This window comes from Pempheris klunzingeri, chromosome 19 (assembly GCF_042242105.1).
Source record: "Pempheris klunzingeri isolate RE-2024b chromosome 19, fPemKlu1.hap1, whole genome shotgun sequence".
NCBI lineage: Eukaryota > Metazoa > Chordata > Actinopteri > Acropomatiformes > Pempheridae > Pempheris > Pempheris klunzingeri.
The window spans coordinates 1,283,601-1,306,586 of NC_092030.1; the positions used below are offsets into that span (position 1 = coordinate 1,283,601).

The 22,986-nt window shown below is 45.2% G+C and overlaps 3 protein-coding genes across 4 annotated transcripts; 1 reads left to right on the forward strand and 2 right to left on the reverse strand.

Moving 5' to 3' along the window:
• Nucleotides 1-126: 126 nt before the first annotated feature.
• Nucleotides 127-6,592, reverse strand: ak3 (adenylate kinase 3). Its single transcript, XM_070850357.1, has 5 exons — nucleotides 6,406-6,592; nucleotides 4,991-5,110; nucleotides 3,775-3,947; nucleotides 2,077-2,195; nucleotides 127-1,345 (listed from the first exon to the last, which is right to left on the reverse strand). The coding sequence occupies exons 1-5, from the start codon at nucleotides 6,551-6,553 to the stop codon at nucleotides 1,234-1,236; spliced, it is 672 nt and encodes a 223-aa protein (XP_070706458.1). The 5' UTR covers nucleotides 6,554-6,592; the 3' UTR covers nucleotides 127-1,233.
• An 893-nt stretch (nucleotides 6,593-7,485) lies between these two features.
• Nucleotides 7,486-16,103, forward strand: rcl1 (RNA terminal phosphate cyclase-like 1). The gene is made up of 9 exons (XM_070850356.1): nucleotides 7,486-7,670; nucleotides 8,106-8,177; nucleotides 8,515-8,690; nucleotides 9,464-9,538; nucleotides 9,633-9,757; nucleotides 10,253-10,378; nucleotides 10,481-10,637; nucleotides 14,929-15,032; nucleotides 15,925-16,103. Exons 1-9 carry the CDS (start codon nucleotides 7,541-7,543, stop codon nucleotides 16,076-16,078), a joined length of 1,119 nt encoding a protein of 372 aa, XP_070706457.1. The 5' UTR covers nucleotides 7,486-7,540; the 3' UTR covers nucleotides 16,079-16,103.
• Nucleotides 16,104-16,443: 340 nt separating this feature from the next.
• Nucleotides 16,444-21,547, reverse strand: LOC139218724 (annexin A3-like). Of its 2 annotated transcripts, XM_070850393.1 has the most exons (14): nucleotides 21,475-21,547; nucleotides 21,159-21,198; nucleotides 21,030-21,077; nucleotides 20,812-20,899; nucleotides 19,673-19,767; nucleotides 19,483-19,596; nucleotides 19,025-19,115; nucleotides 18,850-18,929; nucleotides 18,677-18,733; nucleotides 17,950-18,043; nucleotides 17,522-17,617; nucleotides 17,362-17,420; nucleotides 16,889-17,011; nucleotides 16,444-16,784 (listed from the first exon to the last, which is right to left on the reverse strand). In XM_070850393.1, exons 2-14 carry the CDS (start codon nucleotides 21,168-21,170, stop codon nucleotides 16,725-16,727), a joined length of 1,017 nt encoding a protein of 338 aa, XP_070706494.1. In that variant the 5' UTR covers nucleotides 21,171-21,198; nucleotides 21,475-21,547; the 3' UTR covers nucleotides 16,444-16,724. The 2 variants fall into 2 exon arrangements, with proteins under 2 accessions (XP_070706494.1, XP_070706493.1); XM_070850392.1 differs by lacking the exon at nucleotides 21,475-21,547 and having other exon boundaries at nucleotides 21,159-21,335.
• Nucleotides 21,548-22,986: the final 1,439 nt, after the last annotated feature.

Consider the following 22,986-nt stretch of genomic DNA (forward strand, 5'->3'; position numbering starts at 1 on the left):
TGACAGTGTTTAGGGGTACGACGCTAAATGGGTGCTGTGCTCTTAACCGTCTGTTTTAGGGGTTAAACCAGAGACTGGGAAGCTCTCCAGGTGTGTCCTTCTGCTGTACAGTAACAAACGACAGTGACCAGCATCAGAAGTTTATTGTGATTCATAATAAATACTTATGATGACACGGTTGTTATGTTGTGTATGAAGAGGAGATTTAAAACGCTATTCAAGTGTTAAGAATTACACGCAGTACATTTCAGGTACCGTGCTGCATAAATCGACGGTTCACTGCAAGGCCAGTTAGCATTTCTCTGGGTTTTAACATGGTGACAAAGACACAGAGCTGCAGCTGACAGCCCCACGCAAACTGTGCCGTCACCGTCTCGAGTTAATACAAAAGGTTTCAAGTCGTCAAATCACTTTAAAGGACAAATATCAGCACAAATTTAACGACTTGGTCGGTGCAGGGAACGATGGATTTCCAAAGGCAACACCATTAAGACTGCGGGTGGTTAAAAGACGCTGTTACACAAAGATGGTTTCATTAAAAATACTCAGTAAGGTCAAAGGTCGTTTTCTACATTATTCAATCTGTGGTCCATCTTCATAGAAAGTATTTACAGGCTACATTCACTGAGCCACCTGTTAGTGTTTCTAAAGCAGCAAAAGGCACAAAGTGTGTGCAAAAGTGAGTTTACAGTAATTTGATGGCACGATTCCCTTCAGGGCAGCGACGCTCTGCCCAGGAAACAGTCCAGACGTGGACTTTATGCACACCTTTGTTGCTCTCATAACGTTTCTAACAAAAAATAAAAGCTGTTAAAGTCTCTTATTTAGCTCCAGAAGACTTCCTTTGTTTGTCACAGTGTCGCCAACATTAGTTAAGTGTGCATAACTCCACTCTGGGAAGTTTTCTGGGCAGAGCGGCCTTCAGGGACATCTCCTGGCTTCATAAAGGCACATTTGTTATACTCTAATGACTTCATGCACATGTCCTGAGGGTTTCCCAAACTAACTTCAGCAACACGGTGAAAACGGTGCATCATTAGTGTAAAAAGGACTTCATATGTGGAGTTTTTCCCATCGACATCTGCACTCTGACTATTTCTGCCTCATTTTGAACATCCAGAATATGTTATTACGCTGATGACTCTCCTCTCGGTTCACTTGAAGTGGCACCTGATTGGTCGATGTGTACAGAGCGGCTCCTGCTGGTAAACTTTAACCCTCGGTGTGCCTCTCCTATGCGGCGCTCTGTTTGAGCGAGGAGAGTTTTCTGTGGAGGAAAACCTCGACGTGCGGCCAGATCTTGTTGGTTTCTGTCCCGGAGAAGGTCTGCAGCACACCTTTACTCCTGCCAGGACAAACACACGCAGACATCAGCTCTTTTTACAGTCACTACCTGGACTGTTATTCCAATATATATACACAGCAATTAGAAAAACATCTATTCATCAGTTTTTAACATGCATTGAACTATGAGCACCACCTTAAAACATTCTGAGCAGCAAATAAAACAGTCGAATCATTTTCTAAATTTAAACTCTCCCCTGATTTCATGTACTTCCATAAAAAGATGAATTGCCTCAAACATTGAGGTAAAAATAAGTGGGACAGTAGCTGAGCACTTCCCTGTGGATGGAGGGAGCACAGTGTAATGTGTTTTCCTGCCTAATTAGTCCAGAAATAGAAATTATGATGCATCCACTTTCAAACCAGCTCCAGACCCTCAGTCTAGTATTTGTACTTTTGTTCTGGGTTTGCTGACAAAAAAAATTTACTTTTGTTTTAATATGTCTGTGTAATAGAAAATGGGTGTTTGCACCTATGAGCTTGTCCTCTAGGAATGTGAGTAATGTTTCAGTCATGGAGTCTGAGGAATGTACAGGAGCACCAGGTCAAGGCTCAGAAGCATTCGGTTGTAGCCTTTCACCTAAATTAAGGCATCTATGTAGAGAAAACTACAGTGAGATATTACGCTGTGATGCACCGAAACATCAGCTGGTTTCTCCACTTTAGGTTCTCTGTGCAAGTGTGCAAAGTCTGAATGTGAATAGGTGGAGGTGTATCTGGGTTTTGCTCCACCTGTAGTACTCTAAGACGGGCTCCGTCTGGGTTTCGTAGGCCTTCAGTCTCCGTGTGACCGTCTCCGGTGTGTCGTCGTCCCTCTGGACCAGAGGCTCCCCCGTCACATCGTCGAAACCCTGGAGAAAAGCATATGAGCACATGAGAAACAACACTGAGAGACGTGGCTGATACTGCTTCAGCTGAATAATGCTCAAAGACATCTGTTTGCTAATACACACTGAACACAAAGCAGACCGGATGTCACAATATTCAGGAGTTCAGAGCAAGTCAGCTTCGTCCTCTGAGGATCATAAATGTCTGTTATTTCTGTTCTAATTTAATAGGAACCCCTTAAATATATGTTGAGATGTTTCAGCACTTCCTCTCTGGAGCAGCTTGCTGGGCTGCAGACTTCATCAGAAAGACTAGAGGGAAAGCAAAAGGTCTGTGTGTCTTATTATCTCCACACCACCTCCACCTCACAGGTCAGGAGATCATTTGGCGTTTTTTAATCTCAGCATTAACACCGAGCAGCTACGTCCGCCCACAGAGTCACCTGCAGTCAGATTCCTGGGAAAGTCTGCGACACCTTGTTGAATTGACGCCTAAAACAATTCAAGTAGTTCTAAAGTGAGACTCACACCTCTGCTGGATGAAATGAGCTCTGAATGTGCTGACTGGACAGACTGAAGTCAATGATTAACTGTGAGTTAGTTCCTCTTTCAGACTGTAGGAAGGAAATCCAGCAGGAACGTGCTGCAAATCATCGCAGAAACATCATGAATCATGAATCATCAGCTCAACTGAACACGAATAATAATAATAATACCTGATCACCATTACAGATATAATCAATATTCCCAGTGTTCTTATTGTGTTATTGTGTGAAACTGAGGAGGACACTAGTTTTTTGTTCACTGAAGCACAAATGGACTAAAATGTTTCTTTTGACTGGACATGAGGAGACTTGAGAAGGAAAGAAAGATGGAAACCTTTTCTGTTGCACATTTTGTTTGCGAGCTGAAAAATAACCTGAAATTTTGTGATGAAATGAAACGTTTGACCAGTGCAGCTGCTCCTGACGCCGTGACGCAAAAATAAAACCTGATCAACATGATCCACTGATCAGAGGAGATCAATGGGAGTTTTCTGCCCGAAGTGTTTGACCTCATTTATCAGAGAGCTCCGTCGGTAGCCACGGAAACGGCTGCATCGAGCACAACAAAGGATGTGAATCAGAGAAGCGTCGATAAAATCTCGTTCGTGCTTCTCAGAAATCCTCCACGTGTGTGTTTAAAACTCCAAACGAGTGTGAGCGCTCACTATTGTTCCGGCAGAGCTCTTTACCCTGGCTGGCTGCCGGACGCTCCGCTCACTGGGGTGCAGTTTCACCGGAGGAGAGCAAACAAGTGGCTCGTTGTTGTTCTCTCTCTCCTCCATTCTCTCTGTTTACGCTGCCTCATAATATTTTCCTCCTCAGCGTGAGCGCCATTTGCTCGTTAGTGGCTCCTGTTGTTTTAATCTCTCTTCCAGCAATGTCACATCATTTTTACCCCTGAAACATCTACATGAGCCTCACGGGGGCTTTTGCACCTCATTTCATTCCAAGGTTTGGTCTCAAATAAACTGCATGTCTCAGGTTTTAACTCGACACTCTGCCGACTGAAAGCTCTGGGACATGTCTAAGATGAAACAGGTAAGGGAGGGTGTATTTACTGGGACTTTAGGCGGGTTGAAGTCTGTGTTGTAGACTCTGCCGCTGGGAAGGTGAGTCCAGCGTGACGTCAGCCGCTGTTTGATGGTCTGGAAAGGAACGTTGAGGTTGATGACTGTGTCCACGCTGTAGGCGCCGTCCAGAGCCTCCGCCTGGGACACTGTCCGAGGGAAGCCTGGTGGAGAGACAGAGGGGTGGACGGGATGAACAACTAAACAAGGATTTTTATTAAAGGTCCCAGATTCTGCTCCTTTTCAGGGTCAAAAACACACATTCTTCTTATTATTATTATTGTTAGTGGAAGCTGTGACTCAGGAGGTTCAGTTTACACATGCAGCAAAAGATGGAGCAGAAGAAGAAGAGGGGAGGATCTTTTCTCCTAGTCTGGGGGTGTTTTGGCAGATATTTATATTGGGAAGACGTTAAAAAGTGCATTCAGCTGAATATGGGAGCTTTAATAAGAACAAATCAGTTAAATATGAATGTCATGGTGGATTCATTCAAAGGATTAAAGGATTTCTGGGTTCTTACGGCTTTTAAAGAATAAAATTCGAGCACTTTCAAGGTACCTAAACCAAACATTTCCAGACTCTCGAAGCCTCGAAGTGAAAATGAAAGTTTATACCAGCATCAGTGAAAGCTGTTGCTTGGTTTATTTCACCATAGATCATATTGATTGTTTTGATCAGGATTATTTTCACCAAACAAACGTGAGGGTGGGGTCGTTTCATCTCAAATATTAAAAGAGTGATTGTCAGATTATGGTGAAAATATTTTCAGGCTATTAATTTTTAAAACATCATCTCTGAAATTAAGCATTTTTTCAAACTTTTTGGAAAAACTATTTCTGTTTTTAAGACCTACAATAAAAAAATAAACACATTTTTACAAGAAATCATTTTCCTGTAGAAATCAGTGACACAAACTAGGACTGAAGGACACACACACACACACACACACACACACAGAAAATCATTCACAGATTATTTTGACTAATCTGGCGAGACCTTAATTCTTACTGATGAGAATATAAAAGTGATGATGTGTGTACCAAACACACGTTTCCAAACGTGTGGAGCATCTGATTTGGCTTCTCTGCAGCTCCACAGAGTTTCATTTATCGTGCCGAGACACATTTTGTCTTCATAAAAATCCTGCAGCTCCTCTAATGTGGACGTAATGCATACGGTGGTGTCGATAATGTGGCTGTGCTCTCACCGTCGAGCAGCCAGCTGCTCTGGTCAATCGCTCGCAGGTCACTCAGGATGAGACGGGACATGACGTCATCGGGTACCAGCTGACCCTGATCGATGCAGGACTTCATCAGCAGGCCGAGCTCTGACACACACACACACACACACACACACACACACACACAGATGCTCACTGAGAGCTCTCTGACTTCATGAAGCCAGGAACATGTGAAGTTTTGTGTGTTTGCAGCTGTTTGTAAATGCTCCATCATGTTGGACACATTCTGTGGATCCGGTCAGTGTTTAACAGCACACATGTGGACATCAATACGTTTTAGACAAACAGTGAAGTTCTGGCATTGTGGGTTAAAACGTCTGACTGAAAAACAGTATAATCCACATATATATATATATATATACTGTAACTACATGGAGGAGTGTGTGAGTGATAGTTAAGGGGCTAATAAAGGCACGAGGGACCTTTTTTCCTATCACTTCCACTTTAATTGGTCAGAGTCCAGCTGAAGGAAGGAATTTCCTGACTAGCCCTGCAGAACTGTGCTCATACGCTGCTGTAATGTCACCACGAAACAGCAAAGGGTGAATGTGAGGCTGCACACAGGAAATAACTCACAGAAACTGGCAAAGTTATTGACAGACAAATAAGGAGCCGTTTCCCTTGTGTGTAGTTCAAATATAAAGCTGGATGTGCTTTGGGACTGTGCAAGGTGTTTAGAAAGCGGTGGCATTGATGCATGGCTGCTGGTTTAGCCAGGAAAGTGTTGGCAAAGAGACAAAGTGAGATCTGGGGTTCACTTATTACACTGTGTGCAGCTTTTCTAGTGTTCGGTGTGAGAGTGGAAGGTCAGTGGTTCAGATCCAGAGGCTGTTTGGGGAAAGCTTGTGTTAATAAAAGGAACTGCTCTGATTGCAAACAACACAAGGATTTAGTGAAACTGAGGAGCCTGAAAGTTGTGAAACCCTTCAGACTAACAGCTGTAACAACACACCAATTGTTCTGTCTTCCCTCTGCTCTCATGGCTCAAAGGTGCAGCGGCCCTCCTTATCTTTACTCCTCTCCTTATCTTCATCCAAGGTGATATTGAGGAGTAACGGGCAAAGATCAGGAAACGTTGGATCCAAGTGTTTCCAGTACAAACACTGTGTGGCCCTGCTCTCCAGTCTGACCTTGGCTGAGGACGACACAGATTCCTCCAACGTGTGTGTTTGAGGCTGCTTTTATTTTTCACACACTTCCTGCTGAGCTCAATAATCTGCATGTGTTATATTATAATTAGCTATGTGCATATTCTAACAGGTAACACACACCTGAAACGTTCTCCTGCTGCAGCCTCTCCACCTCTACGACCACGTGAACATGTGTGGGTTTCATTTTAAATAAGATCCTGAATGTCTGAGCAAATATTCGGGCTGTCTTACCGGTTTTAGCGTTGATGTTGGCCCTCAAAATGTCCCCACTGGAGATGTGTTTCAGTCCAAAACTTTTGGTTATGCGCGCAGACACGGTTCCCTTCCCCGAGCCCGGAGGTCCCATGATGACCGCTCGGAACATCTTGTGAAGAGCCATCTCTGGATCCCTGCACGATTATTTGTCTAACGGGAGTTTTTAAGGAGCACGGGAGCCGTATCCTTCCCATCAAACCCCCCCTCCTCCGGATGACTGGATCGGAGCAGGTTTACTTTCCGTCTTCCCCAATAAGTGCGCAACGCAGCCAGGAGTGGGCGCGTCTTCTGCAGCCGGCCGGCCTCCGCTCCCACCCAAACCTGACTTTTATTCCTCTCTGCAGACACAGAGGGAGCAGGTGGGGAGGGAGGGGGGAGCAAGATGAGACCAGCGGCCAGCACAGAGCCATCGGGGAGGTGGGGGGGCTGCAGACGATGCGCTCCCACGACGCACGACGCCTGAAACTCCCCCCTCTTTGTTTTGGCCTTAATGTAAATGTGTTTATTTTATAACATTGTTATGCAATTGGGCTGACAGGCGGAAAAAAGCTTGTTGGCAAGGTTGCGGTGATTAATCCCCTCAGAGCCTCGATCCCCTGAGAAGGACAGACCTGCAGACTGCCAGACAGGCTGAGCTGGACACAACCAGTCTGCTCTCTCATGTCAGCTCCTAAAATATTACTGACAAACGAATGATGCACTGAGTAACACTTCAACAGTTCTCTGAAAACAATAAGTTACTGGTTAGATGAATTATTGTGCACTAAAAGACCTTTCAATCATTGCACGAGTGGTTTTTAACTAAACTGATTCTGCTTTAATGTCACTAAACCTGCAGTCCAGCATCTGTAACAGACAGATCACTTTTAAAATATTGGAAATAACCAACTTGTTTACGTTTTAGTCACGTTTAAGACGTAAACACACACCCACGCTGTTTTCATGAAGGAGGATCTGGCGCCATCTTGTGGCCGAACGCCGCAACGCACCTATTAAGGAAAACGCCGCCTTTTTGACCCTCCTGCTTCGCCGTATCCTCGCCTCCCATCAACGTCTTCCTGGACAAACACACGTGGATTTCCACTGACGCCGAGGCAGAAACAACAACAACATGGCAAGTCAGGGACTCGAGTACGACGGCTGCAACTTCTTCAGACAGCGGCTGGTTCTGTCCACCCTCAGCGGGAAGCGAGTCAAGCTGCGGGGCATCAGGTCGAAGGACGACAGCCCGGGGCTCCGCGGTCAGTTTGAGCCTCGGTCTGCGCGGGGCGGCGCAGCTAGCTCGGCGGCTAACGGGCTAGCTGCTACGCAGTTGGGAGTGTGTTTTATCTCGGGGCGTAGGAGGTGGGCAGACGGAGGGAGAGCGGTGCAAACGGGGCTCAAAGTCGATTTTAGATCTCTGCACAAAGTTGTTTCTGTGTTTTGCTCGTGTGGAGGTGCTTTTCCGAGCTTCACATTATCTCACTGACTTTTTCTGGAAAATGGGAGTGAGTTTCAGCAGAAGTTCCACATGTTCATGTTCTGGTGTTAATTAGGTCACATTCAAACTAAAAACAATAAAAAATAAGGTTTTGGATAAAGTCTTTGGTTAATTTGGCTTTAATTCCAGTAAAGAAGGTTTTCAGCTTCAGACCAGCTGATGGACAAACTGCACGTTTTGTCTGTTTCTTCTTCAGATTTTGAGGCCAGCTTCATCAGGCTGCTGGACAAAGTGACCAATGGCTCCAGGATAGAGATTAACCAGACAGGTGAGTGTTGTCATCGCTGTTGTAATGATTATTACCTCATGGCTCAGGCTGGGTGGTTCATTCAATTACTGTTTATTGGCACAGGGTTCAGGTTCCAGCAGCAACAACAGATGGACGCCACAAATGCAAATAACAGGATTTTAGCTGAAGTTAATAACTGTTTTCTTCTGTATTTCTGTTCCCTCACATTTAATTGTACATGTCAGTTCTGCACGTTGTGTTTTCTGTGACTGTTACACAGAGAGAAATCTCACTTTACTGCATCATCAAGCAGAAAATATGACCATAAATATTTTATTTTCTGATCCACTGACCCTCGTATGTTTGTCTCCTCCAGGCACTGTGTTGTTCTACCAGCCCGGCCTGCTGTACGGTGGCTCCGTAGACCACGACTGTAACACGCAGCGCTCCATCGGCTACTACCTGGAGGCCCTGCTCATGCTCGCCCCCTTCATGAAGAACCCTCTGAAGGCCACGCTGAGGGGGGTCACCAACGACGCCGTGGACCCCACGGTGAGGACACGCAGCCGAGCCTCCGATCGCCTCCCTCTGGGTCAGTTTTGGCTCATGACCGCCCAGCAGGGCTGACACGTGTCGGTCGTACTCTCCAACATCAGGCTGCTAAAGAGAGGGAGGTGGTCTGGGCCGTCGGCAGATGGTCTACCGCCACATAACCGCACTCCACAGATTAATAAAACAAATACAAGGACGTCACAGGGTTTGAACAGGTGCTGCAGGTCCTTGAAGTTGCTTAAATTTTGATGTGTTGTTGTCTGAGGTCTGAAAAGTGATTGGATTTTGAGTAAACTGCTTGAAACTGGTGGAAAATCTACATTACAAAATAAGCCATAGAGAGCGTTTTTGATTTGAGTATATATAATTTACCTTAGCTGCAAGGTGCTGGAAAACCTTGAAAATGCTTGAAAGGTGCTTGAATGACACTTTGGAAAAGGTGTAGTAGCCCTGATGTGAAAGTAAAATGACTTTTGATTAGTCTTGGATTAATAACTCGCAGTAAAATAATCAAAAAAATGTACAAAACAAGTCAACAACTAGAATTTACTTCAGAAAAACATCATTAAAGTGTGTGTGTGTGTGTGTGTGTCATTGCCATCAAAAAGAGGATAAAGGCTGCAGAGTGAAACATGGAAGCACATTTCTTCTTCTTGGAATCTGTTTCATGTTTCATCTGTTTTCTGTCCCTGCTGCTGTGACGGATGAAGCGCAGACTCTTGTCCTGGTCCACAGGAGGATGTTTGTATTGATTTAAACACTCTGTGCTGCAGGTCGACCTGCTGAAGTCCACGTCCGTCCCTCTGATGAAGAAGTTTGGCGTTGACGGAGACGGCTTGGATCTGAAGGTGAGGATGCGATGCCAGATATGATGTTTAACGCTCACATGTGCTGCTGCCGCCGTCGTTCTGCATCCTGGTCCCTCTGTCGCTGCTCCCTCAGGTGGTGAAGAGGGGTATGGCGCCCGGCGGGGGGGGAGAGGTGGTCTTCACGTGTCCGGTCCGCAGAACCATGAGGCCGGTGCAGCTGACTGACCCCGGAAAGATCAAGAGGATCAGAGGAGTGGCGTATCCTTTTTCACAGCTCGGCCCTGATGATGATTGTCTATTAATTATTCATGTCAGTAAACAGTAGAGCCTCAGATATCTTGTCATTAAGCCGTAAATATTCAGTTTACAGTGTTAATAATCAGAGAAAAGCAGCAAATCCTCACAGCAGAGGAGCTTCAGGGGTGGGTGCTGGAAATCCTTGAAAACTTGAATATGCTGTTTTCAAAGAAGTCTAATTACATTAATATAATAAATAGCTGTCTGACAAAATGAGATGGAGAGAGTCTGATGGCTGGAAGGTGCTGGAGAAGCTTGAAAAGTGCTGGAATTTGACTCTAGAAAAGGTGCAGGATCCCTGAAATAGGAATAAAAAACAATGAAGTTGCTGAAATACATTTCTGCTGAGTAATCAGTTAATGCCAGAAGCTGAACTCGTCATCAGGAGCCTCACGATGTCGCTGAGGCGGTTCCCTCCAGTGGAGTCAGCGAAGGTCCTTGACTGTGTAAACCCAGATATTCGGTGCGAGTTTCTCCTCAGATGGCCAACAGGATCGTGGACTCAGCCAGGAGCGTCCTCAACCAGTTCCTCCCAGACATCTACATCTACACAGACCACATGAAAGGAGTCAGCTCTGGAAAGTGAGTGAGCATCTCAGCTTTAGTGCAAAGCTTCTGAGCTGTGAACAAGGACGGCTTACACATCATGCTAGAAGATAAACTACATGGATTTTTTGGCTGCAGGTCTCCAGGTTTTGGTCTGACGCTGGTGGCAGAGACGCTGAACGGCTCCTTCCTCAGCGCAGAGATGTCGTCCACGCCTCAGGGGCAGGGAGACCCCGTGCTGCCGGAGGACCTCGGCAGGAGCTGTGCCAAACTGCTACTGGAGGAGGTGCATCGGGTAAGACTTCAGCTACAGCACACACTCCATCTGAGCACCAAACACACTCCTGTCTGAGCTTCTCAGGTCCATCTGGTTCACTTTTGTCATTCACTTGGAAATACGTCATAATCCCCCTTTTTAACAATGACTTCACATGTTCAGGCTGCTCTGAAGAGGCTTTACAAGATTTATTTTTCATGCTGAACAGACACTCAGGAGTCACACTGTTGTTTGCTTCTGCACAAACAGGCTGTGTGCCAGCAAACATCCAAAAAGAGCATTTTTAAACATTGTATTTATGAGTTGTGTCTTTGAATCAACATTCAGCACATACATTGACACCTCCACCCTCACAGTCCAAAAAGACAGGCTGAAATAAAAAAATCTTAATAAGAGCTATGGTACTACCAGACTCCATTGACAAAAATAGTAATTTTACTTGGCAGTGAACATGGCAGTGGCAGGTCTACTGCTGCCAGTTTGTTTGTGTCATTGTGTGTTCCACAAATATTTTGTTGGATCCAAACTAACCTGTCAAAACTCCAAAGTCACACAATAACACAAACAAACCAACCAATAGAGACAGCAGCAGAGCAGCAGCTCCTGTGTTCTGTGAGCTAAAATCAGTGTTTTCGTGAATGTAGTCTGGTGTGTGTGCTGTTTGTGGTTAAACCAAAAGGATCTTCCAGGTCTCTCTCTGTAGGGATCCTTTCCATGATGCTGTCACACACTTAGAATAACACTCTGAGCCTGTCAGTGGATCAAACAAGCTCTTTTAATGGACCTACTGTGATCAGGTGCAGTTGACCTGACTTATTCTGTTGCAGCCCGTTTGGTGGCTGCCAGCCGAGGCGACCTACAGGACCAATTCCAACATGATTTGTACCTTATAGTAATTTCACTCCCACAGTGTGTAAAAAAACCAAAATTAGGGCCCAGGTTTAAAAACACAGGAATTGTCCTTTAATTGATCACAATAGATACCACAAAGAAATACATTCCCTCATTTTTGATCAAACAAGGCTTTGTATTGATTTACAAAATGAAGCGTGTCTGTATGATTATAAGGCCGACTGTGGAGATGTACCTCGTGAGGATCGGTGTGTGTCTCAGTAGCTTTAATCCTGCAGCAAACTGCTTCTGCTGTTCAAAACACCAAACCTGTCCTGGTTTATCTGCATGATTCAAGCGTAGCATAGTGTCTGATAGCAGTTTACAGAAAACATCCACTGCTAATTTATGACGTGCTGACTGGGTTTCCCACTGTTCTGGTGGTCGGTTACTGTGCTGGATGCTCTCCGTTATCTCTGGGAGGTGTTATCAGGTCTGAGACGCCCTGCACACAGCGGAGTCAGCTTTCAGTTCATGCCCGGAGAAATTCTCGGGGAATACCTGACGCACGGCGGCAGAGCACATGAGAGTCTGAGCGCGCAACAATGACGGCGTTTTGTCCGCATGTTTACCCACATTCCCCGGTAATCACCGCAGTCTGGAGTTCAGCTGAGAAACGCTTTTGTTGGCAAAACCTCGGCGCAGGACAGAGCTCACAGGCCATATATCTGTTCAGATCGGGTGTTTTCTTACTTCCTTTAAGATGGAGGCTTCTGTCCCTTATTTTTTGTTACATTTAAAAGCTGAAAATCAAAAAATTAGACATCAGTTCTAGTATTTCATTACTTGTAAAGAATAAAGAATCTATGCAGCACCAAAGTGATCAATATTTAATATATAAATGAAGTGCTGTGAATATGAACAGCAAGTCAGGATTCATGATGAAATAAAAAGTGTCATGTCACCTCAGTAAAAACAAGAAAAGTTAAATTCACATACGATTATTTATTTCATAACGCTGAAATGTTCATTTATCATTCAACACTTTCTACGTCCAGCTCACAGGTCGGCCTGTGCTCAGGTCAAAGGTCGGCAAGGTCAGGTTACGTTTTAGGCCGCGGGACGAGAAAAACCCCCACGTGTTTCCACCTGTGGAGGTGCGACACGCTAACTGGGCCGTTACTAAAAGCCACACAGGCTCGTATGATCTGACACAGTCACGCAGGAAAAAGGGGCGTACAATTGGATGCAGTGACTGGGCGACTTGAGTGTGGCACCACACGGCTCGGCCTCCCAGCCCTCATCGGAGTCATGTGAGTCCAGTTAGCTGGTCAGGGTACAGCTGATTAACTCTGAAACAGGAATATTGTTTGGATGCATCCTCTTCACTCGGAGCAGCAGAGCGAGAAGCTAGCGCGTCTCTTTGGTTCACTCAATATCCTCCAGTTTAAATGCTTTTTTTTTTCCTCTTGAAGCTGCAGCCGCCGGTAGAACAGGTAGATTCACCTGATCCGAGGGCAAACAGCATTAGAATAACAGCACGGAGGAGAGAGGAGGACAGCAGAGCAACATGGATCTGAAGAGGGAAGGAAAAGTAGTGGATCCACACTGAAGGCCGTGGGCGCTCCGCATGTGTGCGTCTGTTTGTTCTGTGGTTAATCAGTACTTGTAGTAAATTAAAGCTGCACGATGGACATTTTGTTTTTGAGCGACGTCAACAGCGGACAGGAGCTGATGGAAGTCCGGCAGCTTTCAGGGTTTGTTGAGTTTTTCATGTTAAATGATCTTCTTGTTTCAGTTTGAGACCACTGACTCAGCTTTTGTCATGTACAAGTAAAAAAGTAGAGAACTGAAGTGGATTTAAAATAACCCAGATATGGATTCAAATTCTAATAACTTTGAATCCACAGTGCTGTTGCTGCTCTCACTGAACTCAGAACATCCGGGTTGTTTTCTGCTGCAGTGAGGACGGCGTCTAATGAGGTTAAAATCAGGCTTTGCTCACTATTCAGACCCCAAATACAAAACATTTTCTCCTTATTCTTAGTTTTCTTTTCACTCACTTCATCTTATATGACAGTTTTACAGGTTTAGGTGAAGGTAGTTATTAAGTTTGACCCCTGAATTGACATTTTATTTTGTTGTCATGACTTGTTTGAGTTTGCTCGTGTCTTCGTGAGGATTTGAGGGACTTTTCCGTTGGGCCTCGTGTCTGGCTGGGGGCCTCGTGGGACATCTCAACTGTCTCAAGTGTTTTGTTTGTTTTGTCTGGAAGGCCTGAAATTAGCTGTCAAAGATGGTGTTAACTCATGTTTCTTGTACTGAAATGAAGCTGCTCGATGTGCTGAACAAAAAGTGGAAAAGAGGAAATAGTTGTGCAGTTATTTGAACAGCAGCTCAGAGATAAATAGTCAACTTTCCGCTCTCCGCTTTGTGAATAAAGTCGTAGAAATGTCGCTGAGGCTGGATAACGAGCCCAGTTTGGTTTTCACTGGAGGCAAATTAAGCTCGATTAGTAAAATGTTGTTGAGTTAATGTTAAAAATGTGAAAAATCCACCTCAGACATCAGGAAACACACACAGAAAACCTTTGTGCAGTAAAAAGTAATAACTGTGCTTCGTGCGCACCAGGTTTGATAAATGTCGTCCACATGTAGAAGGAATGCAGAGTTTGTCCCACCACAGTCAGACAATGTCTCCATAGTTTCAGCTTCGTTGATATAATTATGTAATTGAATCATATTCCTGCTGACGAGCTGTCACGATGCCACAGTGCTGCATGACTGCGCCACATGCACACATGGTTCAGATGGAAGCGCGGCGCTGCAGACTGCTGCTGTTTCTCAGGTTCACACACAAACTTCACTACGAACTTAAAGTGACAAATTAACGGACAGTTTTTGAAGGGGATGTGATTTATAGAAGCTTTCGGGTGTGACCCATCTCGCTCAGCCATGGCCCGAGAGTGGATCCTTTCTCCTCTGTCCTCTGAATGTCTGGTATGTCAGAGAGGAGGAGGAGGAGGGGGGAGCAAGAAACATGTTGAACTTTTTATTATTCAGTAAAATAGAGTATAAACTACAGACAGTGTGCTCCAAGATGTTCCATTGCCAGAAACATAAATCCAGAAGTTTTACTTGTTGAGCTGAATCTGGGGGCGGGACCTTCGCTGACAGATCTACGACACTGCTCTATTGGCTAACACTGACTTTTGTCTTTGCATTTGTACATCTTTAATCAACTCAAAGCTGTCGTGTCTTCATACCAGAGACCCCAGAGTAAACTTATAGCATAGTCTGAAGAAAGGAATGACTTTTTGTGTTGTGTGAACAAGAGAAACGCCTCAGCTGTCTCCTGAGTCGCCTGAGTCGGTGTGGATGCTGTTGTTTTTCCTCATCTCGTCCGTAACGTCTGTCTGTTTTTAATGTTGTTGTTGTTGTTGCTCAAACTCGTCGTCCCTCCTCTCTCCCTGTTTTAGGGCGGCTGCGTGGATTCGTCCAATCAAAGCCTGGCGCTGCTCCTGATGACCCTTGGCCAACAGGACGTGTCGAAGGTTCAGCTTGGACCCCTCTCCCCGTACACGTAAGCCAGCGTCATTCAATAATAGACACACACACACACACTCACACACACTGTGTGTTCGCCCCTCTGGACTCCACAAACAGGCCCTCGGCTGATTCATAAGTTATTAAACAGGTGCACTTTGCCACACTGAGGCCTCTCTTTGTTATTCTTTTACTCGTCCAGTCTTGGCAGGTGACAAAACTCCAAAGTTTTCAAATAAACATTGTTGGTTGGTCGGTCACGGGGGGGTAGATTTAATGTCCCAGTGCACCCAGAGGTTGATTCCTCTTGCTAGTAGTACACACTGACCCACTGCACTGCTCAGCGAACACGAGGAGAAGAGCCAAGAGAGCTGCTGATTATTCTTTCTTTTTTTAATGCAACAGACAGAAAATAAAAAGCCCCAGGTTTGGATGATGTTACGTTGAAGGCATTATCATAGGACTTGGCCAGCTGTGTGTGTGTGACTGTGATGAATTAATAGATTTACAGTTTAAGGAACAAGAACAGATGAAATACAATATTTGCTACGTCGACGTCATGGAGGAGCGAACTATGAACTGTCCATTTTCAGTTATCATGGTACCGGTGCTGTGTCCCTCTCAAGTACAGTACTATGATAACTGAAGATTGGCAGTGCCATCACAATACACTCCTCCCTTTACTGAGCTGGTGCTGCCGCTCTCTTCTTCGTGGTTTAGTTTAAAGACTTTCTGCTAAACTTTTTGTTTTATGTAAGTTGGCTTTGACTTTATCATGCATGAGAGAGAAAAGAAGTCCTGAGTAGACCCAGAAAACTGTTTCCTGTTTTATTTATGTGCAGCTGGAATATAAACAGCGTAAAAATGAAACTGATTCTATCTCCTGTTTCCTCACTAACCTCCTCCTCCTCCTCTCGCCGTCCGCCCAGGATCGAGTTCCTCAGACACATCAGAGATTTCTTCCAGATCATGTTCAAGATTGAGGTTCAGAAGCCTTCAGAGGACGAGAGGAAAGGAGCAGACAAGGTCCTGATGACCTGTGTAGGAGTCGGTTACAGCAACATGAGCAAAACCCTTAAATAAAATAAGTATTTTTATAAAAACGTTACGTGTCGTCTGCTGTCTCTTTGCCCCCCCCACATACTAAACACAATATTTTTATGTCCTTTAAAAGATCCATCATTCTGCTCATTTTCAAGATCAGCTGTTTACATCCTGCCGCTTTACTCTGTCCTTCAGTATCTTTACCAGGAGTGAGGAAAAACAATGGCGGACAGCGAGGTGGAGTCAGTCGGCCTGCTGGAGGAGGTCACATGATCAATAGATCCCCTTATGACATCATAAAAGGAGCCAAATCTAACAGTTTTACACATTTAGTGAACTATGGAGCAGAAGAGAGAGAGAGAGAGGATGATCTGTAGACACGAGACATTAAAAAGTGCTTTTTATATAATATGGGACCTTTAATGTGAAATTTGCATGTAGAAGATAATACTCATTAAGTAAAAACAGCACATCAAGCAAAAAGACACTCAGCAGCATCTTTTCAGGTCTTTGTGTTAATCATCTGGTCACTAAAAGGTATTTCTAGAAGGTTTGTTGGGGCTGAATGTTTCTGTGTGATGCTGTTGGAGGTCAGCGCCTGGTCGTCCTCATCATTAGGCACAGCTCTTTCCATCTGCTCTGGGGGGGAACACCACATGTTTCTCATCACGGGAGCTGGGAGGAGTCAGTCGTCTTGTCCACATAGACACTTCAGGGCGTCTCCATAACTGCCTGACACTTCAGACTGCACAAACAGAGAGAGAAACTGGGGAAAACGTCTCAACTAGACACAAAGACATTAAATTTTACTGAATGTTTAGGAGTAAACCTCTGGGCGTGTGCACTGACCTCTAACTGGGAGTAGAGGGAACATCCAAACAGCTTTTTGTACTCTGCTCTGATGTCCAGCAAGTCGATCTCTGAGCGACCGACTAGTATCCTGGTCAGAGTGGCCTCGGTGGTCCCTGCACCCTGGACAGGTACATTTGGGAAAGAAGGAAACAAATAAGGAGGAAGCCGTCTCTTCTTTCTTAGCAGCTGCTCGTATCACTTGATCACATCTTTAAGCCTGCAGTAACGGCTCTTTATGTCTCTGCACTGTTGTGGTGCTTTTCAGCTTGTTGCCACATTTGAACCAGTGGTGCACATTTAGTCAAAGCAGCAGCAGCAATAAAACGGCAGCTTAACATTCCCTTCCACGCCGGTGCGGAACAATGCAGCTGTATGATGAGGCTGAAAAGGCCGAGGGTGCAACCAAACAATGTGGGGGTTTTGTTTTGGCAGCCTGTGGTAGACGTGGGCTGGAAAAGGCCCCAGTTTACCTTCATGCTCTTAAAAAGCCTCTCGGCGAGGTACGCAGGGACGTTCTTCACACACTTAACTAGACAAAAACAACAAGTGAATGAATAAATTAGACTTTTTTGTGATGAGTAGATACAAGTTGAATGTTAATGTTCAGTGTGTGTGATGTTCATTTCTCACCGACAGCCACCAGGAGCTTCTCCAGGTCTCCAGACATCTCGCTCTCGATGCTCTCCTGCAGAGTCTTCTTGCTAATGTTCTTGTACTCCACCAGAGCTGCAAAGACAGAGACCTCAGCAGAGCGTTTTTCTCCTCTTGAAGGTGTAACAGACCTCTTTAATGTGTTCGCCATGCTAGCGGCGAGGTTCTATAGATGTGCATCTCCATCACTGAGGCCGACGTCATCAAGTAGAATTTATAAAAAAATATATCTGCAAATCTAATGACGTCAGCCCTCTGCTGTCATTTAACAAATACCTGCTTTGCATCAGCGACAGTTGGCACTGAGTGTGTTAACATGCTGCTGTGCCTCAGTAGAGCCTCACAGAGCCGTTAGCGTGCCTTTATTATATCAGCATCTACAGAAGAGATATGCGGAGGGTACCCACTCTGTCGAAGCTGGGGAACACTCCTGTGGCACAGGATGTCGATAAACTTCTCCTCATCGGTGCCCCACTTCTTCTCCCCTGCTTCATACAGCGCCTAGAGCGAGCGTGACAGTACAAACAGCTTCAGACTATAAAACAAACAGTGGAGACAAATTTCACGGCCAAATCCAGCGGCTGCAGGAACAGCTGAGGAAAGGAAAAGCAGCTTCAGACTTGAATCAGAAAGAGATTGGTCTTAGCTATGATGGACAGAAGTTTGTAAACTCCACACGTACACACAGAGAGCAACACCACCATCATTACTGTTCTTTAGTCTAATTATTTTATCTCACTTTTATTGTTTCTCTATTAGGCTCTGATTACTGATTCACTGCTTACACACGTTGTATTTATTACCTCCTTCTGTTTGCTCAGCTGATTCTGTCAACGCCCTCAAAAAAAACATTTCTCCAAACCCATTTTTACCGACCTGCCTTCCCTGAAAAGAGACTGTCCTCACTCTTTTGGATATCCCTGTATATGTATGCTTCTCATTTGTCTGAATTGTATTTCTGTTGCTGTTTGTAACTGTGTTAAACAAAAAGACATTTTACTTACTTACTCTATTGGTTTTATTCATATGCTGTTGTAATCTTTGAGCAATCTCAATCTCTGGGTTAATAAAGTTTTACCTGCTCTGGTGAACAGAAACAGTCGTGTGAACTACACGATGAACGACGATGAATACCTTAGCATCTGCTTTAGCTTTGGCAGAATCCACACTGCTGCTCTCGTCTCTCTTCCCCTGCAAAGATGCACACAGGAAAATATATTTGGCATTTACTCATTTAACTGATGAGCCTCTTTAGCTGCACATTGCTTGTACTGTGATAAAATCAGCACGTGTTGCGTGTACAGTACCTCAGCCAAGATTAACAGCGCTTTCCCATAATCTCCAGACACCTCGGACTGCAGATCGTGAATCATCGACCTCCCGGTTTCTTCAGGACGATGCAGACACATTAAATCATTCTAGGTCATCTGAGTTTCTCTCTAACCAGTGACAGTACAGATGCTTTGTGTTGCAGACACTCACCTGTGAGGTACATCTCAGACATGGCCTTGATCTGCCTGTTGGACCTCGAGGCAAAGATTTCTGTCAGCATGCTCTCGGTGGTTCCTGCACCCTGTACGTCCCAGAGAAATGGATCTTTAATTTGACAAGTGACTGGAGTTTTGGGTGAAAATGCAAATAGAGCAAAATGAGTCTAACTCTGGTGTTTTTAAACCTCTAAATGACTGGTAGGTACAGAATTGGTCCAGTAGGTCCACTGTGGGTGCTTGTTTTAGTGATCTGCTGGACTAATTTAAACAAGTTTTTGTACCTAAAAGTAATTTCAAATCCAAAGTTTGTACAAGACAAAGCCAATAAAAGAGGACCAAGTTGTGTAAAACTTTTCCAGAGAGATCAATAGACTGAATATCTGATGTTTCAGTCAATTTAAGCTTCCTTAATACTATAACTTATAAACTGTGTCTGCTGATCAGTCTCACCTTGATGGCTCTGATGACTTCATGACAGTCGTAGACAGCGGGAGGCGTTACCAAGGCGACCAACAGGTCCTCAAAGTCCCCGTGAGTGTCGCCCTCCAGGTCGGCCGCCAGCGTCTGACGGAGGACACAAGTCTTACTCCCCCATCATGAAACTCACAGCCGGTATCTGACAGAGAGTCCGTGCACTCACCCGTCCTGTGGCCTTCTGGTACGCCTGAGCGGTGAGCTGCCGCTGAGCGCTGCTGCTCCGGGTCAACACCTCGACGAGCGTCTTCTCCGTCGTACCTGTAGAGGACAGACCTGAGTTTACTGCCTCATGTGAGCAGATACACAGTTGGTGTATTCGGCTGTGTTCAGTGAACAACTCAAACAGCCCAACACAACTATTACTACAGGTGGTTTCTCCACATTCAACACAATATACCACTTTTATTATCCAACCCCATGAATAGGATCCCTCATAAGAGCACTCACTTGCAAATCAGGTGTTGTCACAAACACACCTGATGCAAATAACCAAAGGCTTCATCAGTGACAACAGTGACTGAGATGAAACACATCAAACACTCAGACTGGCTCTGTGTTTGTTCACAGGGACGCTTGGTTACACGTTGAAAATATGGGGAAGTCAAGAGAAGAGAGAAGAGAGCAAAGGCACTGAATGATCCCAGAGATGCAGCTGGAAGCTAAACTACCTGGATGTGGCAGAAAGAGGACGTTATGAACAGTTGCCACCAGATTTGTGAGGAGGCAGGTGGACACAAAGACCTGCAGCTCCTACAGTAAGACCTACACCACCACCGACCCAAAAGCACAAGACAAGTCGGCTTTTCAGGCGTGTGGATCAGCAGTATGTCTGGAGGAGGAAGAACGAGGCACACGCTGAAAAGAACAACCTCACAGTCCACCAAGGCTTCAGGAAAAGTCCTGGAAGACACTAGAGCGGCCGTCACAGTCAGCTGACATGAATCCCATAGAAAATCTCTGGTATTTCAAGAAGGCGGCTGCAGCACGCAAACCCAAGAACATCAGAGAGCTGGAGGCTGTTGTCCATGAGGAACGGGCTCAGATTCCTCAGGATGTCTGCAGCAGGTCATAACAGCTGAAGGGTGCTCTACCAAGTACTGAAGAGGTTTGACAAGAAGGGGCTGAATAACTGAGACTGCAGTCGTCAGTAAAAGTGGCCTATTGTGTTGAATTGGGAGAAACCACCTTGTAATATTAGTGTTGAGCTAATTCAGTTGTTCTGTTCACACAGCTGAGAGTTAGAAGTTCTGCCAAAACACCTAATTTACATGATGCTGATAAAGAGGTAACTCATTAACTCACCAATGCCCTCTATGGCCTTCCTCAGTGCAGAAACGTCCTCTTCCACCTTAAAGTTGGCCTTGTCCTTCACCGTTCCTCTGGCACTGGACTGACAGACACAGGTGTGAAGGTTCCTACCTGACCATATCTAATAAAGCTTCATCATCATCATCATCATCATCATCATCAGGGCCTCCAGCAGCACATGCTGCACAGTAAAAGGTGGGAGTCTTACTTACTGTGACAGTGAGGGAGGAGGGGGAGTCTAGGAGCAGGTCCAGGTCATCCTGCAGCACAAGGCAAGAAACATGTTAAGTGTTCAGTGTGAACTCAGTCCTGCAGCCAGTGTCAGTGTCCATCCTACTCACCCACACAGACATCTCTACGGCTGGAGAGAGAAGCTTCACACTGGGGAGGGAGAGAGAGAAAAGGACAGAGGGTCATATAATCTGTTTATTCAGCTCTGGACTGCAGCCTCCCCTCCGGGTAAATCTCTTCGTCCAAGCCCTCGTTTGACAGTTTGAGCCCAGTGGACGCGTGGAAGTGAGCAAAATTAAACTCCTGAGTCGAAAATGCGACTTCCCCGATTGGAAAAACGCCAAAAACACAAACCACGGAACAGAAACAGAGAATAAAGGCACGAGCATAAAGTTAGAAGTCAGATCACGGTGTTGAGGGTCCAACCTGAGCAGAGACAGGACAGGATTGATGTCAGAGGAGGAATTTCACAACGGGCCGAACTCGCCACACCTTTTCGAGAGGATCTGGCAGGAAACGCCCATCATGAGCAGGAGGAGGCTGAGTCACCGAGGCCTTCCTCACTAACTCCTCCTCATCAGGGCGCACAGCTGCAACCTCACTCCCTTTGCGCAACAGTCTCCATTTTAGTGTCAGCCTGAGCCTGGTGGTGTCATTAATACTCTCAGCAGAGACTAAAGTCCTGTTTGCTCTCAGGGAGGGATGGGAGTCAGAGACAAGCAGGATGGGACAAATATATTTTCTTTAAATCTCTTTATTTCATCTGTGAGGTGACTTCTAGTGTAGAGGTGGACACACGAGGCTGCCTCAGTCAGTCCAGTTCAACAAACCAGCTGTCTGAAAGCTCTGGGAAGATGTGTAGGCTTATAGATCAGGAAAAATAAAATGTAGAATGTAAAAAGTAAATCATAATAATAGTGTAATGGTGGGAGGTGGGAGGAGAGGGGCGGCTGCGCCACCTTGTGGTGAACTGGCGGCACTGCAGGAGGAATGAGACGAGATTCAGGGAGGAAGTTCACTGTTTACTGGGTGTGGACCAGTTAGTTTAGTTTATCTAGCCTCCACTATGGGTTTCACTTACTTTAATTAATATAATCAGTATAAGTGTTAGGTTTTTCTTTTTTATCTATCTATCTATCTATCTATCTATCTTGCATGGGTGGATTATATGTATCCAACACAGAGATTCATAGTAAGTTATTGTATGAATTTCACAGAAATGTTCCCACAAAAAACACAAAAACAAAAACAAGCATCATGTCAGGAACAACATGAGCTGATAAAACAATAACAAAAAGAGGATGTAAATAAAATAAATCAATACAACCAGAGACAAATGAATGTCCTAATTAAGTTTAAATAATAAGAATTATAATAAATTAAAGTCTATTGACAGCTGATATCGTGATTGACTCCGCCCTCCTCATGACGTAGGCTCTGCCACCTGTAAGCTTATAGATATCTGCCCTCAGTACAGTCTGCCAGGGAACCTCGCCTTCTGGATAACAGCACGCCGTCTTTCCGCAGTCAGACTGTAACTTTAAGCCTAACAGTGAACATACATTTCTATAACTAACTAAAATAACTATATAAAGAGTTGATGCTACCGAAGTGGAGACTTTACATTTACCTACTCGGGAGTGATTGCTGCCTGACAGGCCTCACTCAGGGCAGAGCTTCCAGCAGGGTGCCCGTTGTTTGACAGCTCGGTGCTCGACGTCACCGTGTTGTGTGACCGCGCTAAGATACCTGGCGACGTGTCATCGACCATTTAACCGTTTGACAATGCGTTCACACGACAGGTGAACCATTTGTTCCCAGTCCAAGGTGGAGTTTACTCTGCCTGATGTCTCTCTGTGGCTATGAAGTTCAACTAGCCTTCGCTGCTAACGCGAGCTAGCACCTTGTTAGCTGTTAGCATCTGGGCTCCTCCCAGCA

Bases quoted from the DNA above. Each gene is read 5' to 3' on its own strand.
- ak3 (XM_070850357.1), bottom strand. From the start codon at position 6,553: ATGGCTCTTCACAAGATGTTCCGAGCGGTCATCATGGGACCTCCGGGC. The intron at 3,948-4,990 runs GTGAGAGCACAG...TCTCTCCACCAG, and splicing joins GAGCAGCTGGCTGCTCGACG to GCTTCCCTCGGACAGTGTCC. The intron at 1,346-2,076 runs GTGGAGCAAAAC...TTGTCCTGGCAG, and splicing joins CCCGTCTTAGAGTACTACAG to GAGTAAAGGTGTGCTGCAGA.
- rcl1 (XM_070850356.1), top strand. From the start codon at position 7,541: ATGGCAAGTCAGGGACTCGAGTACGACGGCTGCAACTTCTTCAGACAG. The intron at 8,178-8,514 runs GTGAGTGTTGTC...TGTCTCCTCCAG, and splicing joins GATAGAGATTAACCAGACAG to GCACTGTGTTGTTCTACCAG. The intron at 10,638-14,928 runs GTAAGACTTCAG...TCCCTGTTTTAG, and splicing joins TACTGGAGGAGGTGCATCGG to GGCGGCTGCGTGGATTCGTC.
- LOC139218724 (XM_070850393.1), bottom strand. The intron at 20,900-21,029 runs GTAAGTAAGACT...TGTGTCTGTCAG, and splicing joins CCTCCTCCCTCACTGTCACA to TCCAGTGCCAGAGGAACGGT. The intron at 18,734-18,849 runs GTACTGTACACG...GCATCTTTGCAG, and splicing joins CGCTGTTAATCTTGGCTGAG to GGGAAGAGAGACGAGAGCAG.